Source organism: Acomys minous (assembly GCF_964271855.1).
Source record: "Acomys minous genome assembly, chromosome: 12".
Lineage (NCBI taxonomy): Eukaryota > Metazoa > Chordata > Mammalia > Rodentia > Muridae > Acomys > Acomys minous.
In genome coordinates this window covers 143,110-162,924 of record NC_140493.1, presented here as the reverse complement: position 1 = coordinate 162,924, position 19,815 = coordinate 143,110, and the positions used below count along the sequence as shown (strand labels likewise).

Below are 19,815 nucleotides of genomic sequence, written 5' to 3'. Positions count from 1 at the left end.
AAAGTAGAAAAAAACCAGTTTTTTTTTTTAAATGCCTAAAAGAATTTGGTCCACATATGCCAGAGAACCCAAGTTTTTTGACTGTTAGCTGGATCCTGTATGATAGCTTCGCTTCATTATGTTTCATTAACTAGAACGGGAAATGGTTTATTTGGCGCAGTAGGTATTTAACCAAACTGTCAAGCAGTCTACTTCAGCAGTATGTACAGAAGGTCCTGGCATCGAACAGCTGAGGAGTCAGAGTCTTAGCAGTTAAAAAAAAAAGTACTTGCCAGTTTGAAAGTCACAGACAGTTTACTGTTCTATAATTAGATAAAAAGAAAAAAGAAGAACCCTTGAGTAGCAGGAATAAGCAAGAGTCTTCCACAGTCTGGCATCTGCAAGGAAATGAGAAAAAAATTACTTCCGGTGACAGAAGTACCAACATCATCAACACAACAGTAACCCTCAAGTTCTCCTACAAGAGCTGTCTCAGAAATTCACTGTTGTTAAGGGCAGATACTGAGTGTCTATTGACCCTTTCCTCTTTGTAGCTCCTCTTTGCTATGTGAACTGAAAACATTCTTTAAAGCACACTTCTTTATTTTATTTTGGTTTTTCTAGATACAGTTTCTCTTCTCTGTGTAGCCTTGGCTGTCCTAGACTTGCTTTGTAAATCAGGCTGGCCTTGAACTCACAGCGATCCACCTGCCTCTGCCTCCCAAGGGCTGGGATTAAAGGTGTGCGCCACCACTGCCTGGCCAATGCACACTTTTTTTCCTTTCTTTCGAGACAGGGTTTCTCTGTGTAGCTGTCCTTGGCTGTCCTAGACTTGCTTTGTAGACCAGGCTGGCCTTGAACTCACAGCGATCCACCTGCCTCTGCCTCCCAGTGCCAATGTACACTTCTTGCACTAACGGTTTCGTAAGTGAGAAGTGACTCTCTAGGAAAATGACTACTTTGAACAATTTTTGAATGAATTTTAATAAACTTAATTGTTGGTATCTTTCCTCTCAAATACTTTATTACTCATTAACTCAATAATATTGATTGTACATGTGTGTATATACATGAAGACTTTTAAATTGCATTCATCCAGGGCTGGAGAGATGGCTCAGTAGTTAAGAGCATTTGCTGCTTTTGTAGACGACCCAGGTTTGATACTGAACACTCAGAAGGCGGTTCACAATCATCTGTAACTCCACTTTTGGGAAATCTGATACCCTCTTCTGACCTTCCTGGGCACCAAGCATACATTCACACACAAAATAAAAAGAATGAATGAACCTAATAAAAAATAAAAAATTTATTTATTTATTTATTTTTCATTGTGTGTGTTTGCACAGAGCGTAGAGGACAACTTTTGTGATTGGTTCGTTCCTTCTAACATGTGGATCCCTGGGATCAAGCGCAGGCCCTCAGGCTTGGAAGCATCCTTTACCTGAAGCCCTTTCACTCCTTCCCTTTTTTGAGAGAGTTTCATGAAAACTAGGCTGTCCTTAAACTAAATAGCCCAGGCTGATCTTGAAGTCCTGGGTCCTTTTGTCTTCACTTCCCAAGTCCTGGGATTACAGGTCTGTGCTATCACAACCAGCTTCTCATACTTGGTCCTTAAGGGAAACCCTATCTTCTATTTCTTTTGTATTCTTTCATTTTAACGGAGGTCAATGCATGCAGTGAACCTAGACCCCCTGCTCGGATCTAGCCAATGGACAGCTCATTCTCCATGGTTGTGGGGAGTGGGGACTGCCTCTGACATGAACTCTGGTGCCCCCAATTTTATCACTTCCCCTTGCTGGGGAGGCCTGGCGGCACAGAAGAAGGGGAAGCAGACTATCTGGATGAGACCTGATAGGCTGTGATCATATGGTGGGGGAGGAGGTCCCCTTCTGTCACAGGTCTAGAGGAAGGGAATCGGGTGAAAGAGTGGGGTGGGGTGGGGGAGGGGAGAATGGGAAGATACAAGTGAGGGAATAACAATCAGGATATAATCTGAATAAGTTATTTTTTTTTAAAAAAAGCTTGAGTTCAGTGGTGGCGGCACACACCTTTAATCCCAGCACTCTGGGAAGCTGGCAGATCTCTGAGTTTAAGGCCAGACTGTCTACAGATTGAGTTCTAAGACAGCCATGGCTAATCAGAGAAACTCTGTCTGGAAAAACCAAAAAAACAAAACAACAACAACAACAAAACAACCAAAAAAACAAAAACAAAAAAACAACAACAAAACCTTGAAAAATTTGTAACAGGTTTAATAAAAACAATGCTGCTTTTCTTTTCTTCCCCAAATTAAGCAGACTAAAAAAGAGCTGTGTGTGGACTTGCATACCAGTAATCACAGCACCTGAGGCTGATGAGAAAGGAGAACCCTGAGTATGGGGTCAGCCTTGCCTAAATAATCTACATGCTGTCTTAAGTGAAAAAGGGAGTTATACAGAAAAAGGAATCCGTCGTGTACAACAGTGAAATTGTGGGAGGTGTGGAACCACATGCCGTTAGCCCTCACACTCAAGAGGCAGAGGCAGGTGGGCTCCATAAGCTGGAGGTCAGCCTGGCATAGCTCCAGGACAGCTGGGGTTGCAGAAACAAGAGACCTTGTCTCAAAAAGGGGGTCAGGGGGTGAGTGAGAAGAAATACCTTGTCTTACCTTACGAGAAGCTTCTCCTAGTTTTTCATTATAGAGTTGCCTTTGTTATTTAGTAAATATATCGTATATACTAGATATGCTGTATGACCATCAGACATTTTATGCAGCATATTAAGAGAACAATTGACCATTTCTCTAGGTCTCCTCAATGTATTCTTTCTGATACACATCAATGTATCTTTTTTCTGGGGCCAAATTTCATTTTCTTGTTTAACAACTTAAAGTCAGAATCTCCCAAGATGAGTATGGTGGTACACACCTTTCTTCAGGAGGCGGAGGCAGGCTGAGCTTTGAGTCTGGGGCTAGCCTGGTCCACAGAGCAAATTTCAGGAGAGCCAGGAATATGCAGAGAAATCATGTCTCAGAAAAAGAAAAAGTCAGAACCTACCCAAAGTGGCCAATTCTATAAGAAACTGATACATTTTATTGTTAATGACTAAAGGTGTTTCCTTTTTTTCCTATTATTATTTTAAAATTTAAAAAATTTTTTGAGACAGGGTATCACTATGTAGCTCTGGCTGTCTTGGAACTCACTATGTAGACCAAGCTAGCCTTTAATTCAGAGAGACCCACCTGCCTCTGCCTCTCAAGTGCTGGGACTAAAGGTGTGCACCTCCACTCCTGGAGTTTACTTATTATTTTTTTGGTTTTCTGAGACAGTGTTTCCATGTAGTCCTGAGTGTCTTGGAGCTTGCTATGTAGATCAGGCTGGCCCTGGACTCAAGAGTCCCTCCTGCTTCTGACTCTCCTGAGTACTGGGATTAAAAACTGTGACGCTCTCCCACTTTTCATCAGAAACCTTAGGTGTGGTGCTACAAAACGAGCCACAGATTCATGTGCTTCACTGCTGAGATGGGGACTGGACAGATGGCTCAGCAGCTTAAGAGCATTTGGTAAATATCTGCTGAAGGACGTATGTGCAAGACAGCTGCAACCGTCTCCTACCCCAGCCTTCCTAGCGTCCCTGGCCACCAGCAGCAGGGCTGGGCAGCCGTAGGCAAGGCAGCCACGCTTAGTTCTACCATTGCACACAGAGAAGCCTTCAGGAAAGGGTTCATCTGAGGGAAGCAGAGTTTTGTGAGTTTCTGCACAAAAAACTACTAGAAAATATCATCAGCACAAAACTCTTAACAGACTCTGAAAATTTAAATGTTCATTAAAAAGAGTATAGATTTTTAAAAAATGATTAAACTGTACTAGAGAAAGAACTGCAGAGCAGTGAAGCACAGCTGTCTGATTAATCTCAGTCCATTACGAGAGGCAGGGCGCATCTAGAATGCAACTTTATGTAAAATAAATAAATAAAAGGCAATGTGTACTAACATTAGGGAAAAGAACTTAGCATGGAAACAGAATTCTAATTTAAGTAGTAAATGTTTATTCATTAGCTTGTAAAGCCATTATAGAGGCTATATACGTAAAACCACTTGCACACACCAAGCTTTAATTTGGTATCATAATCTGAAAGAAAATTGGACTCAGATTGCTTTATGACTAGTTAAATCTTGCTGTCATCTGAAGAGACAATGGAAGGAAACAAACACTTACTTGAAGAAGATGTTCAGTTACTGTGCATTTCCATCTACAAGAATAAACATTTCAAAATAAGTACACCATGTCATCTGAGTCCCATTCTACCCTCAGTGCTTACTAAACATAAATTACTTCTTCCAGACCAGGTCTCTTTGTGTAGCCTTGGCTGCCCTGGACTCACTTTGTAGAGCAGGCTGGCCTCAAACCTGAAGTGATCCTCCTGCCTCTGCCTTCCTCAGTACTGGGATTAAAGGTGTGCATGCCCCCATGCCTGGCTTTATTGCTCTTCTTTTTTATTTACAATAATTTTATGTGTAAGGGTGTGTAGTGTGTATATACACGTGTGTGTGCCATGGGTGTGTCTTGTGTCTGTGGAGGTTAGAAGAGGTTGTTGTTTGGCTCCCTGGGACTGGAGTTACAAATAATTGTGAGCTGGCATGTGGGTGCTGGGAATCAAACGCGTACTCTTAACTGAGCCACCTCTCCAGCCCCACAGGCTTGGATTAAAACATTAGGACAGAACGGTGTGAACGTAGTCCCTGCTCACCCCGCATGGTCGGGGTTTAGGGAAGACATTTCAATTCCACTCCTATGCTGGTTCTTAGCACTTTTCTTCTTCTCTACCCATTTTCTTTTAGGTTCCCGAAATACAGTTTGTTTTGTTTTCGTTTTCAGGTTTTTTGAGACAGGGTTTCTCTGCATAACATCCCAGGTAATATAGACCAGGCTGGCCCTGAACTCACAGCGATCCACCTGTCTCTGCTTCCCAAGTGATAGGATTAAAGGTACATGCTATCACGCCCGGCTTGTTTTATCTGATCTTGCATTTTATTATTTTATTTATTTACTTATTTATTTTTGGTTTTTCAAGACAGGGTCTCTCTGTGTTAGCCTTGGCTGTCCTGGACTAACTTTGTAGAACAGGCTGGCCTCGAACTCACAGCGATCCACATGCCTCTGCCTCCTGAGTGCATGCCTCTGCCTCCCGAGTGCTGGGATTAAAGGTATGTGCTACCACACCCAGCTTGATCTTGCCTTTTAAATTAATGCCTTGACAATAAGAGATAATTAAGCCAAAATTAATACCTCCTTTAATGGACTCTCCATCTATTAGAGTACTTTGATATTACTCCATCGCAGGAAAATACCCTTTTGGTGTCTGTGCTCTTGCATCTTATCTTTTTTTTTTTTTTTTAAGATTTATTTATATACAGTGCTCTGCCTACATGTTAGCTTGTAGGCCAGAAGAGGGCATCAGATCTCATTATAGATGGTTGTGAGCCACCATGTGGTTGCTGGGAATTGAACTCAGGACCTTTGGAAGAGCAGACAGTGCTCCTAAGCACTGAGCCATCTCTCCAGCCCATCTTGCACCTTATCTTTTAAAAATATTTTTATTATTTTTAAATTATATAAATGCATGTGTGTTAGTGTGGAGGTGTGTAATATGAGAGCAGGTGCCAGAGAAGTTAAATCACCTGTTTACAGAGGTGTAAATGGAGTTTACAGAGGTTAAGATCACTTGACAATTTTTGGTTGTGAGCCTAGCCTTTAACAGCTGAGCCATAAAAAAAAAAAATCACTTGACAAGGATGCTGGGAGCCAAACTCAGATGCTCTAGAAGAGCAGTAGTTGTAAGTTAGTCTTAATTTCTTGTTTGTGATCAGGCCTAGGAGCAGCATGAGGTACATGAGGTGCTTTGAACACAAAACTGACAGAACAGGCTGAACACACCTAGACAATCAAACCCATTGCCTCGGTCACAGTGAGGAGAGTAGGAACACTTTGCCCTCTGTTTCACTTACTATTTTTCCATGGCAGAACATAGGGCAGAGACTTGGGAACTCGCATGCCTGAAGCCAGGTTACTCTTATGTTCCATAACTATGTTGTTTGCAGGACTGAAAAAAGAAGAGGGATAATTTGTTGTCATCTTATCAGTATTCTTTAGGCATGTGTGTGAGCCTCAGCACGTATGCAGAGGTCAGAAAGCGTCTTTCATGAGTCCGTTCTCTTTCCCTATGTGGGTCTTAGAGACCAAACTCAGGTGGCCAGGTATGGCTGCAAATGCCTGTATTCACTACGCCGCCTCACCAGCCACAGGGTTTGTTCCTTACCCCAGGCGTCAGTTATCTAGGACTAAAACAGTCTCAGTGGTGTAGCTGGATAACTTTTTTTCAGTCTTAAAATAACACAAACCTAGCAAAAATAACAAAACCCCAAAAAAGTAAAATACAAGAATATCAGGCACTATTGCTTTTCTTATTAGATAATAAAGTAATATTATAATGTTTCCAGTATAAAGTCCATGAACAAGTAAGGCTTAATAGTTAAGGGCACTTGCTGCTCTTGTAGGGCCTGCTGCTTGCTTCCCAGTGCCCATGCCAGGTGGCTCATAATGCCTGTATCTCCAGCTCCAAGGTATCTGAAAACCTCTTTTAGCCTTCAAAGGAGTGAAGCAACACACAGATAGACAGACAGAAACACACTTACACACTCTCTCTCTAAAAAAAAAAAAAAAAGAAAGAAAAATCCTCACCAAACAATATTTGTGTTACCAAGAATCTTCATCAAGGAAAGAGCAAGGCCTGCACTATTATTATTTACTTCAAATGGTGATTTGAATAGGTTTGGCCCCGACAGACTGGTGTGTTTGAATGCTTGGCCCACAGGGATGGCACTACTAGGAGGTGTGGCCTTGTTGGAGTAGGTGTGGCCTTGGAGGGATTGCTTTCCTGTAGGGGGTGGGCTTTGAGGTCTCCTAGCGTTAAGCTTGGCCCAGTATAGAATTCAGTCTCCTGGCTGCCTTTGGATCAAGATGTAGAATTCTTGGCTCCTCAGCACAGTGTCTGCCTGGATGCTGTCATGCTTCCTGCCATGACCACAATGGACTAAACCTCTGAAACCATAAGCTAGCACCAATTCATGTTGTTCTTTGTAAGAGTTGCCTTGGTCAGAGCGTCTCTTCACAGCAATGGAAACCCTAAGACAGAGTGAGTGCTGGCTGGCTGGCTATCTAATCTATCTATCTATCTATCTACCTACCTACCTACCTACAGGGTTTCCCTGTGTAACCCTGGTTGTCCTGGAAATCACTTTGCAGACCACACTGGCCTTGAATTCACAGTGATCCTCCTGTCTCTGCCTCCCAAGTGCTGGATTAAAGGCGTGAGCCACCATGCCTGGCGGCGGCTGCTGCTGCTGCTGCTGCTGCTGTTATTATTATTATTATTATTATTATTATTATTATTATTATTATTATTATTATTATTATTATTATTATTGTAACACACTTGGATTTAGAGAGGTAGTGATGAGAGTAAAACCATTTAATTTACCTGTTGTTGCCACAGAAACTGGCTGTGCCCCAGACAAATGGGGTGCTAGTTTGTTCCCACAAATCTGCCAAAGGAAGCAAAACAGTTTGTGATACTACTAGACAAAACACCAATCCAAATCAGTTGAGTTTGTCATATGGGAAATAATACAGCTAAGTTTTGAGGGGTATAAATAAAAACTGATTGAGTGCCCCACCCACGTGACACAGAAGCAGAATTGAACAATGAAGGATATAAATACAAGAGCCATAAATAATAATAAATGTACCCAGTAACAATCAACACAGATGGTACAAGACAATTTATGGGGAAAGCAGATGTTAAGAAGTGCTTCTTCAAATCAAGGCTGTTCTACATGTCTGCACAGTGATACAAATATGCTCATTTTGGGGCCCAATAGAAATAAGGCATTCTGAACAACATGGTGTTTCATAAAAAAGAAAATCTTCCTTCTGTCTTTAAGCAAATGATTTGAGATGTAAACATGTAAAGAAAGAAATGTAGAGACATCTCACCTTTATCCCAGTCTTCATCACAAGGAGGGCACTGCCATGTGCTCTCAGCCAGAGTCTCTTGTCCAAGGTTCCTGGTTTGGTTGACTGTAAGACAACAGAGATTTGATATATAAAGGGCAATGTAGGAAACTGCTAGGTTATTCTGCTTAAGGGATTTAAGGTCTTTAAAGGCTGCAGGGTAGCCTATTGGCCTACTGAGTCTTTGTTTCTAAGTAAGGAGAGGATGAAAGCTGACAGGGACAAGAAGCAGAAACAAAGACTGCTACCATGCTTATGGCAATATCAGGATTATTTATTTTATTCAGACAAGGTCTCATGTTGCTGCCTGGCTTCAGACTCAAAGTTGACCTTGAACTTCAGATCCTTCTGTCTCCCCCTCTTCATGCCACCATGCCCATGAATTTTGTGGTACAAGAGCTGGAACCCAGGGATTTACCCATGAGAGGCAAGCACTCCACCCACTGAGTTCCAGCTCCTAAAATCATTTTAGATGATTTATTATAATAGTAAAATGAATCACACTGTTCAGAAGAGAATGCAGTCTGACCTATATAGATACTAACAACCCATTGCTACAATGACACAGCATCTCAAAGGCAGAAAAATGTTCTTCTGAAATGGTGAATGCCAGAAAGCAAGCCAATGATGTAGTGTAATTCCAAACTGACTGGCTAACTCCCAGTCCTGGGACACCTTAGCTAGTTAGGCTTACCCACATCCTGCTCAATACAGCTTTTGTCATCGCAGCTTGAGATATGATGACTGATTTCAGCCCGGGGAACCTGGTGCCGAGCATTGAAGGGACAAGTAGCCAATTTGTTTGCGACATCAGGATGATTCTGTGGAGTCAGAATTAGGGGATCTGTCAATTCTTGGACCTCATAAAGTTCAAGAAAAGTAGCTCAGCTTTTTCCTTATAAATGGCTCCCTGGAATCTCTCAGTGAGTTTATGTCTCAGCCATGGTAGACATACTCATCAGAGAAACCTCAGAGGGATTTACTTATCACCCACACAGACCATGCGGCTACTATCTCAGTATCTCCAAAATGCAAACCTTTTGGTTATGACTGTAGGGATAACAACACACACTGGGATTTTAGTGGCTTATAAAGAGCAAAACAGTCAATATGAACCATTTGTTCTGTTTATCAGACAGCACAGCCCGGAGTGCTGGAGCTCTCTGGGTGTCTTTGAAAGCCGACACTCAGGATCAACACTAACAATGAAACAGTCTGCTCTGCTGCAGTGCCCTGCTTTTGCAATGCAACAGTGCTGGGAAACAGCTGCTGTAAGGGAGCTGCAGAGACAAGCTAATGATTCTTTAGACCAACACAGGGACACTTATTTAAAGTACGTGAAATGAAGCCCTGAACAACTTAACCTTTTGTTTATTTTTTTGAGACACGGTTCTCTGTGTAGCCGTGGCTGTCCTGGAACTCTGCTCTGTAGACCAGGCTGGTCTCAAACAGCCTCTACCTCTCAAGTGTTGGTCTCTACTGGTCTCAAATAGCCTCTGCCTCTGCCTCCCAAGGTATGAGTCACCACTGCCCAGTGAGCAATTTAACCTTTATTTCAGCTATTTCACTTAGGAAAAGCCTAAATGATAATATACTTTGTTGGGCCAGTATCTTGTTTTAAACCCCCCAAAAGAATTTATCATCATCAAAATGTCACAGCAAATATACCAGCACTTAAGAAATCTAAGAAAGCTGGGTGTGGTGATGCACACCTTTAATCCCAGCACTCAGGGAGGTAGTGACAGGCAGATAGATCACTGTGAATCTGAGGCCAGCGTGGTCTACAAAGTGAGTCCAGGACAGTCAAGGCTACACAGAGAAACCCTGTCTCAAACCACCACCACTATCACCACCACCAAAACAAAACAAGAAATTTAAGAATAAAGGGCCTGGAGAGATGGCTCAGGAGTTAAGAGCACTGCTACTCTTTCAGAATATCACTCAGATTGGAGGCTGACAACTGTCTGTAACTCCAGTTCCAGGCAATCTGGTATTCTTCTGGTCTCTGTGGGTATACACACACCACACCACACACACACACACACACACACACACACACACACACACACACACACATACAAAGAGGGGCAAGAGATGGCTCAAGTCTGACAACTTGAATTTGATATCCAAGACCTACATGACTTGGGTCAGGAGAGGCCTGATTCTCACAGGTTGTCGTCATTCACAAGCACACTGTGGCACACACACACTTGTAAACACACACCAAAATGTTTTGTTATTGTTTTAAAGAGAGAAAGAACATAGAGTTGGGTGGGTAGGGAGGTAGGGAGCATCTGAGAGGAATTGGGGTCAGGAACATGATCAAAATATATTTATGAAAAAAATTTTCAATAAAAAAGTTTTAAAGATGTGTCACAAACAAATCTCAAAATGTAAAGCTAGTGAGAAGCAGGCTGGAAAAACGCAGGACTAAGAAACTTGCATGGCCCCTCTCTTACCTACCTCTTCTCTCTCTTATTCTCTGGTTTCTCTGTTTCTTTCTGGGTTACTCCTCTTACTTCTCTGCTCTCCCATGCTCATTCAGTAAACTTCTCCATATGAAAAGAAAGAAAGAAAAGGAAAGAAAGAAAAGAAAAGAAAAGAAAGAAAGAAAGAAACTTGCAAGGGTTTGGAGAGATGGCTCAGTGGTTAAGATTGCTTGTTAAGCAATCATGAGAACTTAGTTTGGATTCCTGCACCCAGTAATAAGCTGGGTGTGGTCTTGCATGCCTGTAATGCCAGAGCTGGCAGGCAGCAAAGATAGAAGGGAGCTTGCTGGCTGCCAGCCTAGCTGACACAAACAAACAAGCAAATAATTGCCCGCTCCAGGGTCAGGGAAAGACCATGTCTCAAAGGAACAAGGCAGAGTGATAGATAAGAACACTCTGCCCTCTTCTAGCTTGCTCTTGTGCAGACCATGCACACACACCACACACACCATCCACAAAGGCGACTGTGGCCAGGCATAGTGGCACACACCATCCCAGCACTTGGCAAGTGAAGGCAGGTGGACTAATGAATTGAGATCAGCCTTGGCTTCAAAAAGGTCTACTTCAAAAAAACTACAGTGCCCTCTTCCCCCAAAAGTCCAAGCAAGCAAGTAAGCAAGTAAACAAACAAACAAAGGCAGTTTGTGGCTCAGGCCTATAATACCAGCTACAAGAAGGCTAAGACAGAAGAACACAAAGTTCAAAGTCTGCCTGGGCTATGAGTTCAAGGTTACCTTGGGCAACTTAGTGAGACCCGTCTGAAATTAAAGGCTGGCAACACAGCTCAGTGGAAACAGCACTCACTTCTCTTGTGTGAGGCCTCAGATCCCCAGTGTTGCCCCCTGAACAGCCCCTGCCCCTCCCCCAAAAAAAAAGAAAAAGAAAAGAAAATCCATTTGGACTTAATTCATGACAATCCTCCTGCCTTAGCCTCGAAAACGGTAGGACTACAGAGATGCACCACCATACCTACTTAGGGGAGACAGCTTAAATTTTCTTTATTTAATCATTTTAAATGTGTATGAGGTATTAGATTATCCTGTAGCAGTTGTAAGACATTTGATGTGAATTTGGTGGCTCTGGACTAACAATACAGGTACTCTTAACTGGCGGTCATCTCTCCAGCGCACCTCTGTATTTAGAAACAGGGTCTATGTAGCCCCGGATACCCTGGCACTTGCTGTGTAGACCAGCCTGGCCTTGAACTCACAGATTATCTTTGCCTCCTGAGTGCCTGGATTAAGGCACAGGTCACCATGTCCAGCTAAATATTTACATATTTTATACACCTGAATGTTCTGCCTGCATGAATGTACATGCATCATATCTGTGCCTAGTTAGGAGAGTAGGTCAGATCTCTTGGAACTGGAGTTACAGATGAGTGTGAGCTGCCGTGCGGCGGCTGAGAGTCAAACCCAGGACCTCTGCAAGAACAAGTGGCTCTTCCCGCTGAGCTCCCTCTCCGCCCGCCTCCCTAGATTTTTTAAATTTTAGATTTTATTTATTTACTTTATGTATATGAGTGCTCTATCTGCATGTACACCTGCATGCCGGAAGAGGGCTTTAGAGGGTATAGATGGTTGTGAGCACCATGTGGTTGCTGGGAATTGAACTCAGGACCTCTGGAAGAACAGTCAGTGCTCTTAACCGCTAAGCTATCTCTCCGCCCGCCACCCTAGCTCTTTGAGACAGGGTCTTATTACGTATTCCAGGAGGTCACTTTATAGTTTAACTGTCTTTGACCTCATGGCAATCCTGCCTCAACTTTCTGATTAAAACTGTCTGGATTACAGCTCTCTTGCCTCTGTCTCCTTAGTGCTAGGGTCATGGGCATGAACAATCACACATGGTTTTATGTGGTGCTAGAGAGTGAACCTATTATTTAAGATATTAAATACGAATTATACATAGTTTGGATTTAACACTAAACTTTTGGTATCTGAATCTGACATTGGTATTCTTTAAAAAAACATTCAGCAGTAAAGAGATTGCTCAGAGGTTAAAAGCACTGTTGCTCTTGAGGAGCTCAGCCCCAGTGCCAACACGGTAGATCACAACCATGTGTAGCTTCAGTTCCAGAGACCTGATGCCCTCTTACAAAGTTTCCTCAGGCACCAGGTATGCATGTGGTATACATGTGCAGGAAAAATATGCATACATGATTATATATATATATACATATATATATATGATTTAAAAAATCTTATTTTGTTAATGTGTGTGTGCACATGAACACAGGTGCCTGTGGAGGGCCAGAAGAGGGCATTGGATTCCTTATATTTAGAGTTACAGTCAATTATGAGTTGACTGATATGGGTGGTAGGAACAGAATTTATGAGCAACAAGTGTTCTTAACTACTGAGCCATCTCTATACCCTGACATCAATATGCTTTTTCTTTAAAGGTTTATTTATTTTTACGAATTCTGTCTGTACGTACACCTGAAAGTTAGTAGAGGGTATCACACCCCATTACATATGGTTGTGAGCCATTATTTGGTTGCTGAGAACTGAACTCAGCACCTCTGAAGAACAGCCAGTGCTCCTAATTACTGACCTATGTGTCCAGCTCCCCTGACATCAGTATTCTAACAATCCTGGACAAATACTTTTTAATTAATGAAGGACTGGAGTAGATTACATTGGCTAAGTCTATAAAGGAATAACCACAGCAAAAATGCTAACTGAAATAAAGCTTTGGGGATCTGTAGAGATGGCTCAGTGGTTAACCGTGCGTCTAGCTCTTGCGGAGGACCTACTACAGCTCCCAGGACCGACATGGGGGCTCAGAGCTGCCTGTGAATTCCGGTTCCAAGGGATCTGATGCCTCCTCTGGCCCTGACAGGCTTCTGTGTGTACATTGTGCATATAAACTTACTCAGGCAGACAGACACGCATATAATTTTTTTTTAAAATAAAAAAGATGTTGCAATGAACATTCCCTGGTAAAGATGAGTGGGCAGAGGGGAATATTGTAGGACACACTGTGATACACCACAGCTTCCATGGTGAGATGTTTTCTAGCTTTGTTTTGTTTTTTTATTTATTTATTGTTTGTGTGTTTTTTATTTTGAGGGGAATGTTGCAAGGGTGGAGGGCAGATGAGGGGACTGGAGATGAATGGGACTTGGGTTCATGATATGAAGCAAAGAATCAATAAAAAGTTTAAAAAAAAAAGCTGGGTGTGGTGGCGCACGCCTGTAATCCCAATACCTGGAGGCAGAGGCACGCAGATTGATGTGAGTTCCAGGCCAGCCTAGCTTCAAACTGAGTCCAGGGCAGCCAAGGCTACACAGAGAAACCCTGTCTTGAAAAACCAAGTAAATAAATAAACAAGCAAATAAATACGTTGAAATTTGGAGGAAGTTATTTTTAGGAAGTATATTTTCTTGGGATAAAAATTATAAACAAAAAGTCACAAAGAAATGTAATAGAGGGACTGGAAATATGGCCCAATGGTTAAAAACACTTGCTGCATTTTCAGAGGACCAGGTTGTTTCACAGGCACCTACATGGTGGTTAATAACTGACCTGTAACTCCACTTTCACAGGATCTAACATCCTCTTCAGACCTCCAAGGCACTAGGCACACACATGGTGCACATTTATACATTTACCAACATGCCCATACACATAAGATGAATCTAAAAAATATTTATAATATAAACTATGAGGACATCAAATTTATAATGTAAGAGGGATTTCTCATAACTAGGAAAAAATTAGTGATTCATTTGTTTTCCAAAGGATAAGACTCTAGAGTCACTGTTTATAAACAGTGCCTTGTGCTAATTAGGAAGAAGAAAATAAAAGATAAGAATTTTATATACTTCAAAGAATAAAACAAACACCTCTAAATACTGAAACTTAATAAAGGTAGAATTGCCAAACAATCTGGCATTCAGTTAAGATATGTATATTAAATGATTTGTTGCTTCCAAAGCTTGGCTCTCCAGGCATTAAATGGCATATTATGAAAACAATATACTACCTTTCTGCACTTGATAAGATGATAAGGAAACCTGCAGGCCCTGATCTGGTGATTTTTATCATAGGGGCACTGTAGTAACTTTTCAGGGTCCAGGGAGTCGACTGAAAGAGAGAATAAAAACCACAGTAAGTATCAAGTGTCATAGACCTGTAAAACTACGGCAGCCTTACAGGCACATTAGTGTTTTCAATAAATCCACAGGCACATTAGTGTTTTCAATAAATCCACAGTGAAGGAATAAGGCAGTCTGAAAAAAGGTTAGATTAAAATAAAGTGTGACTGGCCTTGTGGTGGCGGCACACGCCTTTAATCCCAACCCTCTTGGGAGGTTGAAGCAGGTGATCTCTGCGTTTAAGGCCAGCCTGGTCTATAGAGTGAGTTCCAGAACAGCCTGAACAACACAAAGAAATACTGTCTCAAAGAAAACAAACAAACAAACAAAAACCAAAACAAAACTCACACTGAGAAACCTTGTCTTGAAAAACAAAATAAAAACAAAACACCAAAAAACCCTTAGACTTTCCCGCCCCCATGGTATGCTTGAGGTTTCATTCACATTTGACTGAATATGGTTTTCATTATTATTAAATGTTAAATGACATCCAAAGCATTTTTTTCCGTTTTCCTTTCTTAACAATAATGATTTAGGGCCAGTTCAATTCTCCATCTTTCCCGCACTTTCCCAACTAGGCCAATAAAGTTGGAATGGATTGCTGGTGTAGCAATATAAACATTGTGGCCCACGGCACTTTCAAACTCCACTCTCCCGGTCCAGCTGGCCGTAGGACAAGTTGAGAATAATCCCTTATCAGCATCCTCGCCTACTTCTAGTAGTATTACTAACCAGAGCTTTCCCCTGTTCTCTGCTTTATTTCTATGCTGTACTGGCTGCTCTAGTTTCCTTGACAATGATCTCATTACTTTTGTCAGGTAGATGATTTTACTTTTCACATTTTGGAACATAGATGAGAAAAAAAAATCCTTAATCTAATGACCACCAAACTGGCCAACTAAAATAAAAATAAACTGCAAAGACAGAACCTCCCACAGCTAAGACAATTGTAGAAACAGACTGCTATGTCAAGAAAACCCTGAATCTATATCATGTTATTCAAAATTGCCCTTAAGCTAGCCACGCTGCCCAGGCGGTGGCCCAAATCTTAACAAGCCTGGTTCAGGAAGGAAAATTAAATGGTTAAGTATATTCTGAGAGCAAAAGGCAACCTAATAAAACACTCTTGCCACCCCGAAGGTAAGGATAAAAGTAAAATAAACAATTCACCTTTGATAAGAAGCTTATAAACCAGGAGAGTACAATGAAAATCAAAAACCAGAGGGGAATTGAAACCGACAGCTTCACCGGAAGAGTGGTAAACATGGAATAAATTGTTAACCATGGTCATGATGCAAATCAGCCTGAAAGGTGATCTGAAGGACAGAACAAACGGGGAGGAAAACGTCCTAGAGGACAGGCATGCTTATTATGCCAACTGAGCTCTTAGCCAGCAATCTTTTATTTCTGAAGCTTCAGAATACCCAGGGAACATTCACAGATGAAATTCTTATTAGTTTTCCTTCATTTAATCCACTCCATCACTAGCAAATGTCAGCAGTTGGCAGAATGGAGGTACCCTATGATTCACACATATTATAACTGCCCATATAGAGCATGTGTCAAAGTTGATAATGAGAACTACCATACATGCTTTATTTCTTGGTCTGGAAATTTAGGTCAGCTCTAATTTACTGTGCTACGAGGAAAAGAATTATCTATCAATCAATCAATCATCCATTTATCTATCTTGGTCACCAATCTATATCCATCCATCAGTCTGTCTATCTATCTTATTTATCTCCCTACCTACTTACCTTGGCTTTGTGGCAAAATTATGGGTCTTAAGAATGCTATACAAGGCACATGCCTTTAATCCCAGCACTCGGGAGGCAGAGGCAGGTGGACCTCTATGAGTTCAAGGTCAGCCTGGTCTACAAAGCAAGTACAGAACAGCCAGGGCTGTTACACAGAGAAACCCTGTCTCGAAAAACCACACACAGAGGAATGTTATACAAGTGCTCTACCACTGAGCTGCATCCTCAAAATTTGTATTTATTATTGTGTGTATAGTGTGTGTGTGTGTGTGTGTGTGTGTGTGTGTGTGCGCGCGCAGAGGACAGCTTTACGGCATCAGTTTTCTCTGCTACTTTCACATGAGTTCTGAGGGTCAAGCTAACGCTGCCAGGTTTGTATGGCAAGCACTCACTGCTGAGCACTCTCACTGGCCTGAAAGTTGTGATCTCCACTTTAGCTTCCTGTGAGTCAGCATTGCAATTGTGTCCCACCATAGTTGGTTCTCCCGTCCCCACCCCCCTCTCTTTGTTTTTTGTTTTTTGAGACAGGGTTTCTCTGTGTAGCCTTGGCTGTCCTGGAACTCACTCTATAGACGAGGCTGACCTTGCACTCACAGCGATCTGCCTGCCTCTGCCTCCCAAGTGCGGGAATTAAAGATGTGTGCCACCATACCCATCTCTAACTACCTGAGTTTAAAGTATTTTGTTTCAGATCATTTTTCAGAGTACTATGGCTGTAGACTAAAGCGTCTTACTTAAAATGTGAACTTTTCTGAACCTCAACGTCACACAGACCTTTTTTCTCCGTATTTCAGGGAGGAATCTGAATTTTTCACAACATACACAATCTAGTGAGGCATCAAACTACACATAAATGACGTATTATTTTCTAAAAGGAGCAAGTAGTACATACTGTAAGTGTCTTCCATGCTGATGGCAAAGGAGTCCTGTTCAAGTGCTAGAGGAAAAAGCAAGGTTCAGAGACTCAGAAATGAAATGCATCAAAAGGCAGCCCTACAGTGTGGACTCCCTCCTGGAATCGAAGCTGCCCAAGCTCAATAAAATAAACCTCTGCTACACAACCTTCCCCCCAGACATTTCTCTGTTTTAAGGCATTCTTCACTCCTATGACTAATTTTAGCATCATGTCATAATTCACATTCGTGGAATAAACTCTGGGGCCCACAAACAGCTAGGTCAAATATGACCACTGACAAACTGTATTCAGGTGACAACATAGCAATATATTTTAAGTGATATTACAATATCTACCACTAAGCTGGGCCTGGTGGCGCATGCCTTTAATCTTAAGCACTAGGGAGACAGAGGCAGGCAGATTGCTGTGAGGTGGAGGCCAGGCTGGTTTACAAAGGGAGTCCAGGACAGCCAGGGCTACACAGAGAAACCCTGTCTCGAAAAACCAAAAAAACCAAACAAAAAAACCCAATATTTGCTACTGTTTACTTGCTATTATGGTTTGATGCTATTTAACTTTAGTAATGGGGCAAGTTGAGGTCATAAAAATACCATTATTTAAACTTCTAGAAGCCAGGCGTGGTAGCGCATGTCTTTAATCCTTGCACTCGGGAGGCAGAGGTAGGAGGATCTCTGAGTTCCAGGCCAGCCTGGTCTACAGAGAGTTCCAGGATAGCCAGGGCTACACAGAGAAACCTTGTTTCAAAAAAAAAAAAAAACCCAAAAAACAAAAAACAAAAAAAACAAAAAACAGAAATGAAGAGGTAACAGAGAACACCTAAGGGAACAAATATAACAGACATGAAAGAGATTGAGAAAATGTCTCAGAGTTTGAATTCTCTTTTACTGGAGATCTCTACTGAACACTGATTTAGTTCACTTACTAGTGTGGGAAAACTAATTTTATATATAACCTCTCCCACAGGAATCTTCTGAAAACTGGACGCATATACAGCGGTTGTCTCTAAGCAAGCTCTCCTTTGGCCTCTCACACAATTCCACACCCCTTCCCCCCATTCTATGACATAAGCAGCATTAGAACCTTTGTTAGGAAATGCAGGTGATCAGCTAAACTTTAGCTTAGTACTTTGCTGCAAAGCCCATTTGTTAATGACAATCATTAGGGAAACTATCTGAAAACTCTTCATGTTTGGAATAAACCATCCTAACCTTACGGAACCTCTACCATAGTTATGTCATACTTTGTTAAAAATTAAAAAGGCATGGAAGAATCAAGTATTATTATTATAATTTAAGGTGTATGAAGGAGTGATGAGTGAGGTATTCAGCAACCTAGAGAGCCGGCCTATTCTTTCCCAGCAAACAGGCTGATCAGAAGTAGGCCAAGGACGCTGGAATTCATCACTCAGCTGTCTCTTATCTTCCCCATCAAATTGTTAACAGGTGATTCAATTCCTTTCCCCCAGTACTAGGTGGCGGTGAACTGGACAAAGTGACAATCTGAAGCTACTGTTTAAACTCTGAAAACAGTGAGTGGCGGGTCTCAGTAAAGTAGTAGTTTCTCTCCTTTTACAAAAAAGCCCTTCCTCCTTCCCCTCCCCCCCAATTCGAGGAGAGTCAAGCAAAAAGGATCAGACAAGTGGGAAGTTACCCTAAAAACGAGGCAGGCAAAGGTGCCAGGGAGCCCAAACAGACGATGGCCAACACAGCCAGGCTCAAGGCTGGGCCGAGGGAGGACACTACTTGTCACACACAAACTGCCTCCAAAGGTTGGCCCAAGCCAAACCCCTACCGCCTTCCCTCTTTCCTACCTCAGTAAAGACGCTCTCCCTACTGCCGACTTCGCCTCACAGCCAGACCCCGGCAACGCCCACTTCCGGCCTGGTGCCAGGGGGGGGTCGCACTTCCTGTGACTGTGGTCTGCTCATGCGCAGTGTAGCCCCTCTAACGCCTGTGTTGCCCTCTTCCTTTGGCTTGCCCGCCTGTTGGGGGTCTTCAGCTTCTTTGATTTTATCCACCACCGGTCCTCTACTCTCCGGTCTACATGGTCCTAAATGGGAGGAGAACTTCTTTTGCTGACTTTTGGGCGGCCATCTTAGAAAAGTCAGGGAAAGAACGCGACCGGTCCGTGTCGGGTGCCGTTGACAAGAAAACCTCTGTGGAAATTGAAACAAAATGTAATTTATATTTTGAGAGTTCAAAAGAGGAGTGGTGAAGACAGGTACAACAATCAGTTTAAGAAAAACCAGGAAGGGCAGGGATTTTTTTTTTTTAAATCTGTGTAGCGCATGTAGGCGCTCAATTGAAAAGGCAAAGCCTGGTCTACAAAGCGAGTCCAGGACAGTAGAGAAACCCTGGCTCAACCCCCCCCCCAAAAAAAAAAAGAAAGAAAGAAAAGGCAAGGATCGTCTCAGAATAGTAGGGAGGATGGTGGGATTAAAGGGAGATTAGGCTAGAAAGGACAAGTTTGTCAAAGAACTCAAAGCAGGAAACCCAAACCACTGTGAGCCTTTGTTCAGAAAA

The 19,815-nt window shown here is 42.2% G+C and overlaps 1 protein-coding gene across 2 annotated transcripts; it reads right to left on the bottom strand.

The window, feature by feature from the left end:
• Positions 1-275: 275 nt before the first annotated feature.
• GTSF1 (gametocyte specific factor 1) lies at positions 276-19,535 on the bottom strand. Of its 2 annotated transcripts, none has more exons than XM_084749243.1 (9): positions 19,104-19,535; positions 17,270-17,314; positions 14,509-14,609; positions 8,724-8,850; positions 8,012-8,095; positions 7,497-7,560; positions 5,965-6,059; positions 4,175-4,208; positions 276-377 (listed from the first exon to the last, which is right to left on the bottom strand). In XM_084749243.1, exons 2-8 carry the CDS (start codon positions 17,283-17,285, stop codon positions 4,192-4,194), a joined length of 504 nt encoding a protein of 167 aa, XP_084605369.1. In that variant the 5' UTR covers positions 17,286-17,314; positions 19,104-19,535; the 3' UTR covers positions 276-377; positions 4,175-4,191. The 2 variants fall into 2 exon arrangements, with proteins under 2 accessions (XP_084605369.1, XP_084605370.1); XM_084749244.1 differs by lacking the exon at positions 19,104-19,535 and adding an exon at positions 18,216-18,334.
• Positions 19,536-19,815: the final 280 nt, after the last annotated feature.

Bases quoted from the DNA above. Each gene is read 5' to 3' on its own strand.
- GTSF1 (XM_084749243.1), bottom strand. The intron at 7,561-8,011 runs GTGAGATGTCTC...TTCCTTTGGCAG, and splicing joins TGATGAAGACTGGGATAAAG to ATTTGTGGGAACAAACTAGC. The intron at 6,060-7,496 runs GTAAATTAAATG...TTCTTTTTTCAG, and splicing joins AGTTTCTGTGGCAACAACAG to TCCTGCAAACAACATAGTTA.